The sequence below is a fragment of the Drosophila arizonae genome, chromosome 2 (genome assembly GCF_054131065.1).
Source record: "Drosophila arizonae isolate 15081-1271.41 chromosome 2, UAZ_ARI_1.0, whole genome shotgun sequence".
Taxonomy (NCBI): domain Eukaryota; kingdom Metazoa; phylum Arthropoda; class Insecta; order Diptera; family Drosophilidae; genus Drosophila; species Drosophila arizonae.
Window position 1 is genome coordinate 25,171,591 of NC_142922.1, and position 16,256 is coordinate 25,187,846.

The window sequence follows — 16,256 nt, forward strand, 5'->3', positions numbered from 1 at the left end:
GGAGCGTCTCTCACCTACGACGCTGGTTAATGACATTGTGAGTTAATTGCTGCTGCTGCGGCTGCCATATGGGTATACGGTCAGGGCATCGGATCTGGCAATACGGTAAATGAATATGCGTATAGCTGCCCAAGTGATGGCATTTCCAGGCAACGTAATTTGACTACATATGCGTACATCAATATCAAATTGGGGGAGGCAACATATACATACAGCATATGTATGTATGTATGTGCAATGAGGCCTCGCCAGATGATCGATTCCTGATGATCCGTTAACTTAAGATCTTAAGTACAATTTTGCTTCTTTCTTTTTGGGCTGCAGCTGAAATATGAGAACTTTACACATTTATCCAAATTAATAAACACGTGTTAACATTTTTTTTTTTTACAAACTTTATGTAACGTTTTCGGGTAAGGACTTAAAACAACTTTCAAAGTGAAATTCAAGCACACCTTAATTCCTTTTTTTCCCAAAGCGATATAAAATTGAGTACTAAATATTAAAAGCTCATCAATTGTTTATTTATTTATCAGTGATAGTAGCAAATATATAAAATAGGCAATGAAGACAATCGTTGGAATACAATGTGATTGATAAAGAAGCAAAAAGTGCTCGAGTGTCAAAAATTCGATAAGAAAAAGTGATATATATGCGATATATATATGTAATTGTACGTATGTCTAAAAACAAAATTGTCGTATGTTTAGTGAAGCTTATAGACGATAGCTAAATTGGAGAAAAGTCTGATATAATATATAATAGATATAATAACGTATAATGGTATACTCATATTACTAAGAGCGTTGCGAATCGAAAGAAACTTTTTATTTTGATATATCGTTGCGATTTTCTTAGTCTAGAATATAAGTACTACATATATACATATGAAATGACAGATCGAAATTGAGAGCGTTGGAAATTGGAAAGGGCATTGGTTTTTTATATATGTTTGAAGTAGAAACCCCGTACTTTGTATACTATTTGAGCTGGCATTTCCATATTTACCAGATAAGCTCTCGTTGAATATATATAATTTTTTAGATTTCAAAGTTTAAGTTTAACTCATTCACTACTTCAAAACCGGGAGACATATTTCGGACTTTGGATATTTTCTTGCAGAGACTTTTGTTATGGCAAGTTTATACATGGGGATGTCATTATAAAGCTCTGATTATTTTATTAAGATAGTACATATACAACCAAATTGATTGATATACTAAATTTAAATATATAATATACTTTACTTATATGTATATATATATATATATTTATATATAAAGGTACATATAGGAAAAAAAAAAACCATAGATATTCTTAAAATTTGAAATTCATATTATATTTATTATGTCAGAATAAACGAAATAACTTTGCACAGTAAAAATAATTTGAATTTGAGCTTTAAGAATATTTGATATTTTTTATATTGCTAGATCAATATTAGCATCATATGTGTATACCTCTATATTCAAATAACATCATCAAAATCTGAAGTCAAACATGATTATTTTATTAGAGTTAATTTTTGTATAACTGTCTCTTATTTACCCTCGTAATTGGGATAGAGAACATACCCAATTACTATAATTTCATATATTTAGTGCACAATAGACTATTGCGTTGCAATTACTGCATATTAACTATGTACATATATATACAATATAAGACAGAGTATCTATTGTGTCAAACTATAGTGACGTCAGCCACTGAAAACGCAGCAACTGTGATATGTATGTATGTGTTTGTATATACATATGTGTTTCTCATTTGGCGCGCTTTTTATACACATGCAATCACTGAATATGGAAATGGAGGGTATATTGTTTCATGTAAATGTATGTAACGGGCAGAAGGGGGAGTGGCTGAGCTTACAAGTGTATATATGTATTTTAGATCTGTCCCTTTGTCAGTTTACTTCGCTCTCAGATATAGACTTATGAGTGCTATAGGAATTATTTTGGCTCTTAATAATCCATACAATGTTTCTGGTAATGCGATAAATTATTATCGATTTGGGCATAATTTAATATATCCCTTGAATCTTCAAATTTGATGTATAAGTACATACATACATATGCATGTATGTGTATGATTGCATATTTAAGTGTGTATGCATGTAACTAAAATTTTCAAATGGCTCGATCAGAATTTAAAAAAATCAATATTGTCAAATATATTCTGTCAACCGGAATTTAGGGCATCTTCTAGTCGGGCACTATAGTTGTCTTGCTTATTCGATCTTCCATTTGCTTGCTGCCGGGTTGCAGCAGCTAGTTACGGATAATTTCCTAGAGGCACCACTACCAACAACAACAACAAACACAACAATAACAATAACAGGCATAACAACAACAGGACTCACTGTCAAGTGAGCAGGTACAACAAGGAGGCGACTGCAGAGATAGAGACAGCAGCAGAGGCGGGAACGTCGCGACGCGTCGGTGCAGGCGCAGGCGTAGGACGCTCAACCACCAATATATGTACATATGTATGTATGTATGTATGTTTATACACATATACTGCCAATACCAAACCAGTTTTTATAATGTCAATTCGAATCCTACACGTTCACGTCCATGTCCAATCCACACGCATTAAGCGCGACAGTCGCAAGTCTCGACGCGTCCAAATAATGACGACAACGGCAACGAGGCGGCAGCGCAGTGACAGCGCAGCGGGCATAGGGCTGTGGGCACTGAGACGTTGGTAGCAGAGGCTGCAATGGCAACGGCAACGGCAACGGCAACGTCGACGGCGACAGCGTCGATTGGTCGGCGTTAAATTTGAATTTGATTTCACCTGAGTGGTTGCAGCAGCGGCTGTGCCTTCGGCTGTTCCTGTTGTCAACCAACGCACAACGGCAACAGCGACCTACGATTCTTGACTTGTTGTTGTTGCTCCTGCTTCTGCTGCTGTTGTTGTTGTTGTTGTCGCTGCCTTTCGAGGGCTGTGTAATTGATGATGTTTACGTTCGGGATCCCGGTCTCTCGTTTTGTAGACGCAGTTGATTTAAAGATTACGCACCTATTGTGTGTGGGTATCAGAGAGTGAGCTGTATGTGACCGGCATATTAATTCTGAAGTCTTAATAATTTCTAATGAGTTTATCAAATGGTTTATGGTTAAGGCAAAACAACAACAACTCGAGAGGCAAAGCAATAATGCATTTATTTTCAAAATGTTTTTATGGCCTGACATTTACATTTACATATATATGAATACTATATGTATATGTATGTATATATATATGTATATATATCTATATAATATGATGGGGCTCCCTTGGAGCAACAACACAATTTGATTCGCCTAAAATAAGAGTTTTTTTTTATTACAAACAAAAATACCGATACATGTGATTTATTGACCGATGAATATCGGTACGATTGCAAGAAATTTCATAAATATTACAAGTTTTAAATTTAATATACATTACATTTGCATTTTAGTTGGCTGATTTCTGAGTAGGGAGGATAAATGTCACATCCATGCATTTTATTTAATGCTTTTATGTTGAGATATTGTTGCTAATGCCACCTTCAGCAGTTATCTGTACTGAGCCATTCAATGATAGCTTATTTTCCATATCCCATACATTTTCACTGCTCATATTTTTTTTTTTAAATACATAAGTTTTATTGGTTTCTTTTGATTTCTTTGATGAAACCAAATCAGCATGTAGCAATATGACTTTTGAATTATTGCTCTCTGAGGCAAGTTCAGAAGCTAATTTCATCTTTAATCGGGGTCCTGCTTCGTTATAGCTTACGGTCTTCCGACCCTCCATATTCATATTGTTGCCGTGGCAGTGTATTGTCAGCTTCACACTAGATGCTAGCCAAGGTGTATGTTTTTGCTTAAATCAATTCAGATTACGATTACATTTGCGCAAATTATATTTAATAAATGATCTAAAATTGTAGACTTTTTGCATAATAATGTCTAGTTGCACATAAGATATATTTTCGCTGTTTACATTTATGAATGCAAATTTTACGAATCTTATTCAATTTATTTCCAATTTGAAATTGAGAGAGCTGCCAGACTGTCAAAATGAGATTAATGTTTACGTAGCGGGAACGGAATGCATGCTTCAGCGTTGCCACTAAACAAAGTGAGTACATTCACAATAGACGTGCTCAGTGGCAATGTGATTCATTCCGCAGCGAACCAGTTCAGTTGTCGCCAGTTCTTTGCCAATCAATTCACGGGTCGTGTTTGTTTTAAGTTAAAATAGGTGGATAAATAGCAATAATAAATTAGTAACAGCATAAAGCGAATGTGTGCAACTATCAAGGCAACTTCTAGCGGCAGCATAAGATAAATATATTGGATATGCCACAAAATATAAAGCAAAATTTTACGCAAATTTCGGTTGTTCGGCGCTGAGATTGGAGGGGTTTGTACCTAAGCGAACACATCAAATGTATGCGGGTGTGTGACTGTGTGTGTGTGTGTGATTCTACGCCCCTTAGTTGATGTAGGTGTGGGGGAGGTAATATCAGCAAGAGCAGCGGCAGTGGCAGTGGCAGCGGCAGCGGCAGCGGCTGAGCAATGCAAATCCTTTGTAAAAATACTCGACAAAGAATCAATTTCTTAATTGTGAGGCGGTGGCACTTGTCGCGAGAAGACGTTCCTGTAACCATGTCTGTGTGTATATGTGTGTGTGTGCATGTGTAAATGTGTGGTAAGGTCGCCCAGTTGAAAGTGTCAAGGAATTTTACAACAACGGTAACGGCGGCGGCAGCAAAGGCACTCACGAGCAAGGTAAAACCTTCGCCCGAGACCGAGCCATAAGCCCCGAGCCATACCGCGCCCAATGCGCGCTCTGACATTTAGCATATATGTATATATATATATACCATATATATATACGTGTACATGCATCCTGGTCAGGCTGATCCTACCTTCCGTGAGAGCAAAGTGCAGTTCTTATTAAATTGTTGCATTTCAGGAATTTAACAAATGTGTATGTCCCGGATATCCAGTCGCATTGCTTACATTACTATTACATTTTTAGGATTTTTACACGAACTTCGGCTTGCGCCTGCGCTCCTCTCTCTCTCTTTCGCTCGCTCTCTCTCTGTCTGCCTTAGGGAATCGGCTACTCGCTTTCACTCTCACTCTTGTAGTTTGGAGTACCATCAAAAAAGTGTGTTTCGACTTCTAGTGTCCTCTGTCCATGATAAAAACTACTATTATATGCTAAAAACTAGAAGAAGAAGCTGAAGGCGAAGAAGATGAAGACAAACAAGGTAAAGGAAGACTCGTGCAAACATTTAACAGCTATTGTGCTTCTGGGCACTTGCTAGCCACCCAACGAGGTTGGCCAGCAGTGGAAGGCCGAGTGTCTTGTTTACCGGGCGGACCACAGGCAACCATTTCCGACTCAAAATTCAAATCGTTTACTGTTCAGCCAGCTGACAGTGAAACTTCCTCTTCTGGTCAGTGGCCCATTCAGAGAACACAATTTCGAGCATTTTGCGGCTGTAATTGATTTGGGTTGTCTGGACACTTGGGCACTTGGCCACCTGTGATTGACACATCTGCATGGTGTGACGAATGCCTATTTTTATTTCCATTTTTTTTTCTTCTTCTTCTTCTCCTTCTGTTTTCTGTCCACGTTACTTACATTAACAACTTTTTTGTGTCATTTTTTAGCTACATGCGACGAAATGAGTGTTTAGCATCAGCGTAGCAACAACAACGACAACAACCATCAATAACAACGAAGCAACAACTGCAACAAGAGCAAGAACAAGAACAGAAACACACACACACACACACTCACGCACACGCACACTAACAGTTTGCTACTCGGAGGAAAGACGTAAAGTTCATTGAAGTTTTTGGAGGTGGACGCAAGCACCAACTGTTGTTTGACCAGCAAAAGGAGCAGGAGCAGGAGCAGGAGGAGAACACCCGGGAACATCAGTAGCAACAGCAGCCGCCGTGGTGCAGCTCATCAATATTCCAAAAAGCAATTGAGCCAGGCGGGCACAGGCATTAATTCATCAATTATTCAAAATGACCGAAGACGAAATTCTCTTTGACGATGTTTACGAACTGTGCGAGGTCATTGGCAAGTGAGTTCCGTTTGCTCCCTATTCTTTCATTTTGTTGCCTTGGCTGCCATATCTCATTATGTGCTGCACGCACTAAATCATCTGTCTACGCCTCAAATGGGGGCAACAGCTTTCAATACAAAACTTGGCTAACATCAAACTTGCCTCAAAACTTGTGCAAGCAACAACAAGTTTTTCGGTGTCCATTCTTACATTATACATTAATATTTATGTGCTGCTCGTTTAGTTGAACTAAGTAGAGCGAAGCGTTGCTAGTTGTGATATGAATATGAAAGCTTTTGCCTGCTTTTTATGGCAGACAGTTTGCAAGCCTTTTGCGGACTGATAAGGTCAGCACGGACATTTGAAATCAGTTGGTAACTTTTACTAAACATATCTCTAATCTATATATATACATATATACTATACATTCCACAGAGGACCCTTCTCCATTGTGCGCCGCTGCATACATAGAGAGTCCAATCAGCAGTTTGCTGTCAAAATTGTTGATGTGGCCAAGTTTACGGCAAGCCCAGGACTGAGCACAGCTGGTAAGTTTGAGCGACGACCTTGCCCCAGGCGAACCACCCGAGGTACTTTGGGTGAATAAATTATAATTAAGCTGCGCGAATTATATGAAATATTTTGCTACTAATTGTGCGGTAACAACGAAACACAATTTGGCACGTGCCGCCCACTTTTGCCCACATTACAGATGCTGCGAGTCAGTCCCACCGCCAGCACAGGCTCAAGTCTTAGCCCAGTCCATGGGCCAATTAAAAAGAAATTGCTCAAATGCAGTGGCGCCTGGACTCGGATATTGACTAAATGATACATGGCAGGCACATAAGTCAGCTCTAAATCCATTAGGACTTTCGTGCAGCTTGTCTCAGACCCAAACAAGGACGTTGGCTGGGCGCCTTGTTGCTGTGTCAGCCGCGCGGGGCAGCCATACAAATGTTACCCATTCTAATAAGAACTAATTGCGTGTCATTACAGATCTGAAACGCGAAGCCACAATATGTCACATGCTGAAGCATCCGCACATAGTCGAGCTGCTGGAAACCTACAGTTCCGAGGGCATGCTCTACATGGTGTTTGAGTTGTAAGTAACACTCACCCACATACATATCCAGGCTCAATTTCCCACACATATATATTTGATATATATGTATATATATACATTTGGATGTAGGCCACTTAAATATTTCGTTTTCTCTCTCTTGCAGCATGGAGGGCTCCGACTTGTGCTTTGAGGTTGTGCGGCGCGCTGTGGCGGGCTTCGTCTACAGCGAGGCGGTGGCTTGGTGAGCATGGAAACATTGCCTATAATTATAGAATTATGACACCAGTTTTTCTGCCAAATCCCAAGTACATGGGTTGCTCATAACAGAAGAACATCTATATTAGGACAATCGATTAATATTTAAATGGAATGCTAAGCAACAGTGTCTTAGAACAGATTGCGCGTTTAATTATTAACTGACTTGCAATATTAATTTACGTTATTATCATGTATTTTTATAAAACATTGCAAGCTACAATTTTAAATCGTTCAGTATTATATAATTGCTTAATGTAAATTTTGTATACGAATATTTTTATTAGTCTAGTGAATCAGATTAGTTGTGTACAGGCATATATATTTAAGCATAAACCATATACATGTTATGTCAGTGCAGAATGCTTTAATAAGTTCAAAGACTTTGTTTATACATCACACATGAAGGATAACAATAATATAGGAGTTAGTTGAAAGATACAAAACAAATAGGGCCGGATTTCTCAGTTCAATCAATCAAACTTCACAAGTGAAGATAAATATGTTTATCATTAAAATATATTAATTTCATCCTATATAACTTTTGTACATCAGATTATGTTGATGTAAATATTCTGTATTCTTGATAACCGTTTAACTGTCAAGCATATATGAGCTGAGCAAAATGGCCGCACTAATTAAGGACTTCCGTTAGCATTATGAACAATTTTTATTAATCTCTATACATTCTTATTGCCAACAGTCATTATATGCGCCAGATATTGGAGGCGTTACGATATTGCCATGAGAACGATATACTACATAGAGATGTGAGACCCGCTTGTGCACTTTTGGCGACAGTGGATAACTCGGCGCCAGTGAAGCTGGGTGGCTTCGGCTCGGCGATACAGTTGCCGGGCACACGGGAAACCATAGAAACACATGGACGCGTCGGCTGTCCGCACTATATGGCGCCAGAGGTGGTCACAAGGCGTCTGTATGGCAAGGGCTGCGATGTTTGGGGTGCTGGTGTAATGCTGCACGTTCTGCTCTCGGGCAGGCTGCCGTTTTTGGGCTCTGGTGTTCGACTGCAGCAGTCGATAGCACGCGGAAGGTTATCGGTAAGTGTCTACGGGCAATTATGATTAATTGTTTATTAATTGCTGCTTTTGTTCGCTTGCAGTTTGAGGCACCAGAGTGGAAATCTATTTCGGCCAATGCAAAGGATCTAGTCATGAAAATGCTCGCTGCAAATCCACATCACAGACTATCTATAACCGAGGTGCTAGAGCATCCCTGGATACGTGATCGCGACAAATTACAGCGCACGCATCTGGCGGAGACAGTTGAGGAATTGAAGCGCTATAATGCGCGACGCAAGCTTAAAGGCGCTGTCCAGGCCATTGCTGGGGGCACTAACATGGATCCACTGTATTCAACGGATGCGGATAGTGAGTCATGGCCAATGCAATACTGAAGCAATAAGCGTAATTCTTTATTTATCACTTAATGTAGTGCCCATTGCTGGTGCTCCGGATGAGTGGGCAGACGAAGAGGCGGGGATTGAGGCGGTTCAGCGTATATTGGACTGCCTGGATGACATATATTCACTGCAGGACGCGCATGTGGATGCGGATGTGTTACGCGATATGCTACGAGATGTTCGCCTACAGCAGTTTCTCCAGCTTTTCGATCGCATCAGCTCCACGGTCATCACGACAAATGGCCGGGCGCCTAGCGCCGAGGCTGTTGCGCGCAGTCGCGATGTCCTGGAGCAGTTGTCTTCGGTTGGCGTCAGTGCTGGCAATAAGTATGCCAAGGATGAGCTGATGCAGCTGCTCGCATCGCCGCATATGCAGGTGAGCTTTTCATTATATTTCATTTAACCTTGTGCTTTCATAAATATAATTAAGTATGTATTGTGGCTACATTTTGAGGCAAGCTGTGAGCTCAGGGAACTGGGACTCTTTACATTGTTGCACTGTTTGTATGCCAGAGGCGACTGTCAGTTGCACGAGATGTGGTTATATCAATCTGCGTTCCACTCTATAGTTCCATTTAGCATAAACCAAAACAAATTTGAAATGTATTTAATGCTAGTAAACAAAAGCAGTGGTAAATGCTCACACACACAGAGACCACCACCACCACCACCAACAGCACCACCACTAAAACTATCAACTTCCGGAGGGCTGTCTCTATTTGTCGCACTCAGTCACTAATCCCTCGCACACATACTGGCACACACGTACTACTATGTGTGTCCACTCTTAGTTATACAGTGTGCACACAATACATAGGCAAACAGAGTGCGCCAGCTAATGCAACCCAAAATACAAACAATTTAATCAGAATAAACCCAAACGAAATTCGGACATTGCTGCCGCTGCTGATGCTGGCTCAACGGTATCAAATCCAGCTCTAGCATCAGCGACAGTGCCTGTGCCTAAGGCTTCTCCCCAAAGGCTTTCTGCCCTGAGAAGTATGCAACAGAACTTAAGTGTTGCAGACGTGGTAGGTGTGCGCCACATATTCGCAGCAGCAGGCCAGCAGGAAAGCATTTAACGATTGTGAAAAAATGGTTTGCTGCTGACACTATGGCATAGCGAACATTAAATACACTAACTGTATACAAATTTAAGGGAAAACATTTTACTATAATTATGCAAATGATTGTTATTGCTTGTTTGCTTTTTGCTTGGAGTACTCAAATTATTTTAATTTTTCTGTTATTTAGCTCGATGTGCATTGTGTATTAGATATTTGATATTCCTGTTTCTATGCAGGGTAAATCAATGCAGAGTTTTTTCAGCATTGTTTGCCATGCCCAGTGCCTGAATATGTGTGATACGAGAGCTATTACTCTACTCTCTGCTGTCCTCTGTCGTTAATTGCTCCTTGAAGCAGACTACACTTTTTGCTGCCGAGCGGCGATGCTTTATTCTTTTCATACCCTATGCTTACAAGGTACATAGAAAGGCATTGCAGCAGCTTAACGGCATGACTATCCTAATCGTAATCGATATACTCAAGAATTTTAAATAATTTATAAAGTATTAGGTTAGTATTAAATGTATTAAATATTTCATTTTGGATGGCATTGGGTCATTCAATTTAGAATTATTGTTGATTGATTTAACTCAAAGTAGCCGGATGTCTTATTTAACATATTTTATTTTATATAATATTATTCTTCTACAAGTCCTGGCAAGTCTGAAACGTGGAATGAAACAGAAATTAAAAATAAAATCGGGCAAAATTGTTTTACTTTTTTATTTAACTGAGATTCATAATTAAATTGAATTCATTAATAAAACTAATTTATATTCGAATTCTTGCTGCGATGTCAGTCATTTGAGGAATTTAATTTGCCTATTTTTTTTTAGAAATATATTTATGAATATAATTTTGGGACATTTTTGGCTTTTGCTTTTTTCATTCGTGTTGAATATTTGAACAATTAAATGTCTTGACGGATATTCATTAAAAGTAATACAATAGTTGTGTTTAAAGTCGTGATCACAGGATATTTAGGCTTTCAAACCCTAGACGGATAGTTCGTTTTAAGTTGCACTGGATCCCCGGACAGTTTGTCCGTCCAGGCCAACCGACCATCAGACGCTTTGTTTCTGACGCAAGCTGAGCTCGTGTGGCAGCGACTCATTTTCATAAATTCATGGCAACAACAAAACAAATGGAAGAAGAAGAAAAAATGAAATAGATGGATAAAAATGACAGACGATATGAGCAACTGAATAAACGCAGCCCCAACGAGCACTGAGCAACTGTGTTAATGCTGTATACCACGCACACATCCAACCGGAGAGCAGAGTGAGAACTGTGCTCAGGGTGTTGGATGTCGGGTAGGCGTAGGTAAAAAAAAAGGGAAAAAGAAAACGCTGAAGAAACAGAGCAACAACTATTGTGGGACCTCGGTTGCAGTCCAAACAACCGCTGCAAATCTCATTCTCTCACTCTCTGACTCTCTGCTCACGGGCGCTGCAAAGTGCAGCGAGTGTTCTGCTGCTGCAGCCGATGCTGTTGCAGGAGCAGGAGTAGGAGCAGAGCAGTGCACGTACATATACTAATGCATATGCATTTGTGTATTTGCATTCATACACACGCATGTGTCCAAGTGTGTGTGCCTGTGTTGTGTGTGACAGTGCGAGTGTGTGCGTAGCACTAACCAACCGAGCATTCGTGATTGACTTAAACAAAAAGCGCGCACAAATTTCTGTTTAGTTTGCGGCGCAGTCGCCGCGAGGGAACGACGACAACAACAGAGCAGCGCAAGGCGACGTACGTAAAAGCAACGCGAGGCAAGGCAGGGCAAGGCAAGGCAAGGCGAGGCGGGGCACGACGCGGCACGGCACGGCACGGTACGGCAGCGCCTCCAGTTGGATTTATTTGACACTTGCCAAGTGATGTGTAAAAGAGGCGCCTAACGAGCGATTTCGCGTCAGTCTGCCAGTCTGCGCCCACGCCATTGGCGACCCGACCCCAAAAGGGTTAGCAGCTGGGCTAAACAAAGCTCTGGGAATTGTGGGGCGAAACCTTCGTCTTCGTCAAGTCAAGTTAAGTTTACTCGAGTCTATTTCTCAAGTGAGTCACTCCGCGCCGCGCTCTGCTCGCTTGACCCAATTAACAGGACGCGGACGCGGACGCGTTCGCGGATGTGGATTCAAACGCAAATGCGAAGTTGTCTCTGGAGTGGATAGTGTCGTGTCAGTGTGCCAATTACGCGCGAATTTCCGCAGTAACCTCCGGCGCATAGCGAACAGAACGACGACAGCCACAGGCAGAGGTGCAGACACTGGCACAGCCACTGGCACATGCATAGGCACCTCCACGCCTGTAGCCAAGCTTACAGCCACGTGTTTGGCGGCAAAACCCACATGGGAGCAATTGACAAAAGGGCAACCGCTGTCATTGGCGACGTTATGCTGCCGACCCCCGCCATGTGGCGCTGGGAGTTGGTTTGGGGCCGCGCCATGGCGTTGCTCATAAATTGACAGACAACAACAAAATGGTGCTGCTGCAGCATCGACTGCGCGTCTATAACTCAATTTAAATTCAAATGTGTGCCACTATAACAAAATATAATAAAATAAAAATAAAAGAAAAAAAAGTGAACAAATTATAAAACGGAGGCCAATATCGGGCCAAGCTAACGAAATTAGCATATTACTTTAGAATGGCGGATGGGGTCTTGGTGGAGGATGAGGATGATGTTTGCTGCTGCTGCGATAACACATCCATAACAACTGCAACAACAATAACAGGGGCAACAGCACAAGCAGCACCAACAGCAACAACAACACCCTCAACAACAACAACAACACCAACGCCACAATACAGTGTATTTCAGTGGATCGGACTCGAGACGGCTGAGCTTTTGCCACCCCACATAACGCGCTACTACAATAACCTTCATCACCAGGTAAATTTCATTACAGCCGCCGATGCGGCAGTTGTAGACGTCAATGCTGAAATTATGAATCTTGATTACACGGTTAGTTTGCTGAAGTTTAAAGAATTTCTTGCACATCATCAGCCTCATAAAATTTGCTTTCTTCATGCAGCAAACTAAAGGAATAATAATGTTTTGCAATAGCATAGGAAGTTTGTGCAATTTACATTTAATTGAATACAATTTTTTAAAATTTTTATTGGAGATTATGTTTTTATTGTACTAGAATGCTGGCTTGGCTTATAGCAATTTGTTTTATTTATTTAGCCAGGCCTTGTTCAGGGCTTAGTTTACTAATGAATCACGGCCAAGTATCAGGTGAACGAACAAATGGCTGAGAGTTTGCTTGAAATCTGTATTTCAAGTTATATAAATATATATATACATGTCTACATACATATATATATATATATATATATATATATATATATATATGTCAATTCTTAAGCTAGTGCGAACGTTATTTAAAACTCAACGAAAATAAATTTTTCCCTACAAGAGCTACCAAATTTTAGCTTTAGTGTGTATATTTTACCCTCACAGTTTTCATATTCTTTTAAGCAATTTAAAGAGTGTTCACTTTTTTCACAATGTGAATTGCTGCGCTTGATTGATGCGTGCTGAATTGGTAAATTCGGATTTTGCGATACATTTAGATCACTTTAATCGTTGTATATAGTGGCTGTACTGAATTTGATTGAAGCGGGCATTGAGTGGGCCCCATAACGTGCAGACAGGCATTCATGTCCATTAATGCAGCATCTATCTACCAATTTCTAGTTAACACCATGTCATTTTGACAGGTGAATCGGGCCGCTTATTCAATTTCGCAGGTGGCCCGCGAGCTATCGGTTTGAAAATTGGCTCTGTTGGTGGTCCTTGTGTCCTGCTGAAACCAGATATCATCGGTGTCATCCTTCCTAATTAACACTGACCGTAACGATACCAAATTCGCTAATGAAGTCACATGAACGAAATGCCCCCACCAAAAAAAAAAAAAACAAACAAAAAACACGTCGCGTCGTGAGCATTTTCGACCCCCGATGCATTCCGTTTCAGCAGGCTCACTAGTTGAGTAATAAATTGAAAACAGAAGCAGAACCAGAAATTCATGAAATTCTTTACCGCTGGCGAGTGGATATGGATGGATTTCGTTCATTGTAGCAACTTGCATTGGCCAATATCGAATTTGTTTGTGGAAAATGCTTCAAAAATTCGTTCATTTGCTGCTGAGAAGGATTGCCAGCACACACGGCTTTTGGTCGCTTTTCAAGTAAAATTTGTTCCAAAAATATTCCAATTTTATTCATCGCTTATAAATATTTTTAAGCGACGTCGGAAAATAATCGATAGTAAAAGTTGCAAAGGATGAATTGCCAACCCTTTTTCATGCCATACAAAATCCAGTTATGAACCTTTCATAAATATCAGACTGTAAATTACGAAATGAATAAATAATTCACATACACGGGCAAAGGGTTAAGGAAAATCCAAGCGATACTTTAAAGAGAATTAACTGTAAGATATTTGGAAATTTTTATATACTGCCGCGTATGTGTGTCTGAGAGGAAGCTTAAGTACTTGTGACTCCATCTCGATTCATCTATAATTTAATTTGAGCTCTTTCTAGTAAATGACTTTGGCTTGTTCTGCTAATGAACTCATGTCGTCCAAAGTTAATCCGTTTCCTAGACCTTTAGCATAATAGATTTTGTTTGCTCACATTGATGCAATTTGCTGAATCAATGATTGCAGTGGCCTTATTATTACTTCTCCATCAATTGTTTAGCAAAATAAGGAATAATTAAGAAAATAAAAAGCAAATATATGCATTTAATTCGATTGGAAATTTGCAGCATAACGAAGCTAATTCGCAAACTAACTAGTCAAATTAATATTTACTCGGACGCACACGTTGTCTGTGAAACTCATTTGGGCTATGCATTGCCTCGAACGTAACTCGAAATTTATTCAATTGTGTATTGAATAACGGATGGCAACACCGTCTATTGTCCTTTAGCTAAGGATATATTATTGTTACAAAACAATTTTACCATGACTATTGAATTTGCATTAATAACTTCGCTTCAAGCTTCAACTACTGTGCTCAATGTGCCTTTGACTTGTTTGTGATTTGGCAAATTCACACAAAGCATGTGACTGTATACAAATACATATATATACGTGCTTATGTGTGTTTGCTTGTGCGTGTGTGTGAGCCGACAACTAAACGTGTCAACAAGCATGCAGGCTAACTGGCAGCCCAGTTCAGCAGCAGCCGCTACCTGAACAGAATTGGCCCGGACACAAACCACGTTGTGGCCCAGCCCGATCCGACCCGGCCCGGCCCGGCCCACTGACATATTAGGCGTACTCCTTTTGGCCACACACATAAATGTCGGAATGGCTAAAGTGTGCAGCCTGTTGTTGATGCGGCGAGTAAATGTTGTTGCCACTTCGATAAAATGACAAATTCGTTGCCAAATTGCTCTTTGACTAAACGACTGCGCAATAGAGACAGCGATAGAGACTGTGACAACGACAACGACAACGACAACCACAGCAACAACAACAGTCTACAATAGCAAAAACAAATTGTTCTATGTTAATAGTTTATTGGCTGATACTCTCGATGCCGTTACAGCTAGTAGAACATGTGATTCAGGCCTTGACCTACACTATGGAATTAGATGTGCCTTGGCAGGGCAGTGCAGGGCAGCGCTGGATAGGGGAGGGCAGGGCGGTGCACGGTGTACTACCCGCGCCTCCATTGAGACCTTGGCGCGAAATGCATTCCGAATCGTTGTCGTAGCACTTGACGGGATTGCAGCACGCCGTGCACTCTATTGTGCATTAATTAAAAGCCTGTTATGTTTCGCATTAAACGTGACAGCATTTGTGAGAAATAGCAGCAGGGACATCGTCAGCAGTGACTGGAAGAGAGACTGGGACAGGGAACTGGGAGCAGAGACTGGGAGATCTGTCCTCGACAGGGGCAAAGGCGTGCCAATGTTGTCCTTGTTTATCAATCGATTGTCTGTCTGCAGGCCTTGGAGCGCATGCATTTCATAATTATTTGTCAGTGCCTCAGCACAGATTCCATAACTTGGAGGAACATAAGCTCCCTAGCTGGCCTTCCCCTCGATGTCTGCCTTGTACTCTGTGTTTGCACATTCTTGCCAACTGGGCCGCTTACACACAAGTAATTAGGTTGTGGCTTCGGCATTCTTTCCTTTTGGTCATGATTCCTTTGGCGCAAACCCGCATGCGGTTGTCAAATAAGCAGTGGGCATAGCTATCTGTGTACAAGAATTTCTCTCTATGTGTGTGTGTGTATGTATGTCTTTGTGTGTGTGAGTGTGGACACAAGTCACCTACTTTACTTTGGACTATGGGCGAGCGATGGCATGATTTAGCAATGCGACCACAGCAGCAACTATCAGCAGCAGCAACTCCTTTGT

General features: G+C 40.7%; 1 protein-coding gene across 4 annotated transcripts in view; it reads left to right on the top strand.

Annotated features, from left to right (window-relative positions):
- Nucleotides 1-4,157: 4,157 nt before the first annotated feature.
- The window catches only part of CASK (peripheral plasma membrane protein CASK), a 34,162-nt gene continuing 22,063 nt past the window's right edge, over nt 4,158-16,256 (top strand). For 2 of the 4 annotated variants that reach the window (XM_018018179.2, XM_018018181.2), the window contains exons 1-8: nt 4,158-4,398; nt 5,661-6,085; nt 6,503-6,615; nt 7,064-7,169; nt 7,294-7,371; nt 8,089-8,446; nt 8,509-8,776; nt 8,841-9,184. In XM_018018179.2, coding sequence (XP_017873668.1) covers nt 6,027-6,085; nt 6,503-6,615; nt 7,064-7,169; nt 7,294-7,371; nt 8,089-8,446; nt 8,509-8,776; nt 8,841-9,184 — 1,326 coding nt within the window. In that variant the 5' untranslated portion in view covers nt 4,158-4,398; nt 5,661-6,026. Of the gene's footprint in view, nt 4,399-5,660; nt 6,086-6,502; nt 6,616-7,063; nt 7,170-7,293; nt 7,372-8,088; nt 8,447-8,508; nt 8,777-8,840; nt 9,185-12,646; nt 12,766-16,256 lie in introns of those variants that run through there. The other 2 variants (XM_018018183.2, XM_089462877.1) reach the window with 2 other exon arrangements.